Source organism: Trypanosoma grayi (genome assembly GCF_000691245.1).
Source record: "Trypanosoma grayi strain ANR4 Tgr_832_V1, whole genome shotgun sequence".
In the NCBI taxonomy this organism is placed as follows: Eukaryota; Euglenozoa; class Kinetoplastea; order Trypanosomatida; family Trypanosomatidae; genus Trypanosoma; species Trypanosoma grayi.
Genome location: NW_008826451.1, coordinates 5,144 through 6,249, shown reverse-complemented (window position 1 = coordinate 6,249; position 1,106 = coordinate 5,144). Strand labels below are relative to the sequence as shown.

Sequence of the window (1,106 nt, the reverse complement as noted above, 5' to 3'; positions counted from 1 at the left end):
CATCACGCCGGCCGACCTTGCACACATAAACAACCGCGAAGCCGTATGGTTACCATCAACGTCATAGAAGCAACGCTGCCACTTCTCACTTCACGACATCTGACTGTAAATCAGCTTTCGCCTCGATTTTCTTTCCAGGCGCGACTCGGCAAGGGCATAGCGGAAGTACCAAATGCATCGCCTCTACTAGGACTGCATCGCCCAATCAACAAACAAACAAAAAATCCTCCTTTGCCACCAACATCAAACCCTCCTCCGGAGGAGTCGATCTCGCCGCCACGCTTCATCCGAGCGCCCACGACCCCGAACAACTAGTACATGACGGAACCATGTATGGTCCCACAACTCTCCCATCTCGCCCTCAGCCGGTTGCCGCTCGACAGAGACATTGACACTCATATCTGAATGTTCAACCGTTACGAAAGCCACGCGACTATCAGGCGTACCATCGGACACAACATAACTTCTGTCCGCAACCCCACTCTGCGCACCGCGTGCAGCATCGGGCGTCAAAGCTTCCGCCCCACTAGCACATCGCTTCTTTACCACGCGACCGCGCACAAAACCCTCACACCTAGGAGTTAATGTCGTGGTTGACATGCGCCCACCAACAAGGGACCGGGGCTCGTACAGATCCCACAGCTCCTTGTACGCATGCGCTGCCAGCGCATCCCCGATCTGATCTTCGCCTAGCGTGTCTAGGTGCCGCACCGTTACGAACGCAACGAGCGTGTCGGCCTTGGCATCCAACACCACGTCGCTCACATCCCCGCGCTCGCACTGCAGGGCGCGTGCTGTCTCGGCCGCCAAAGCTTCCTCCACATTCCCACGTCGCTTTTGGAGCACGTAGTCCCAATTATCACCCTCGAAGTAAAACTCATGTACAGCAGTTCCCATCTTCACCACGTTGGCTGGACGCACATCGTACAGATCCCACAGCTCCTTGTACGCATGCGCTGCTAGCACATCCTCAACGTTGTCCTCGCCCAGCGTGCCTGGGTGCCGCACCGTTACGAACGCAACGAGGGTCTCAGGAGTGACGTCCAACACCACGTCGCTCACATCCCCGCGCTCGCACTGCAGGGCGCGTGCTGTCTCGGCCGCCA

At 57.5% G+C, this 1,106-nt stretch overlaps 2 protein-coding genes across 2 annotated transcripts in view; both read right to left on the bottom strand.

The window, feature by feature from the left end:
- Window positions 1-243: 243 nt before the first annotated feature.
- Window positions 244-897, bottom strand: DQ04_08321010 (putative microtubule-associated protein Gb4; the record flags this gene model as incomplete). Its single annotated transcript, XM_009315515.1, has 1 exon — window positions 244-897. The coding sequence occupies one exon, from the start codon at window positions 895-897 to the stop codon at window positions 244-246; it is 654 nt and encodes a 217-aa protein (XP_009313790.1).
- Window positions 898-1,058: 161 nt separating this feature from the next.
- DQ04_08321000 (microtubule-associated protein Gb4) overlaps window positions 1,059-1,106 on the bottom strand; it is a gene marked incomplete at both ends in the record, with an annotated part of 4,146 nt that continues 4,098 nt past the window's right edge. Inside the window, one exon of the mRNA XM_009315514.1 lies at window positions 1,059-1,106. This exon is cut by the window's right edge and continues 4,098 nt beyond it. Within this exon, the coding sequence (XP_009313789.1) occupies window positions 1,059-1,106 (48 nt within the window).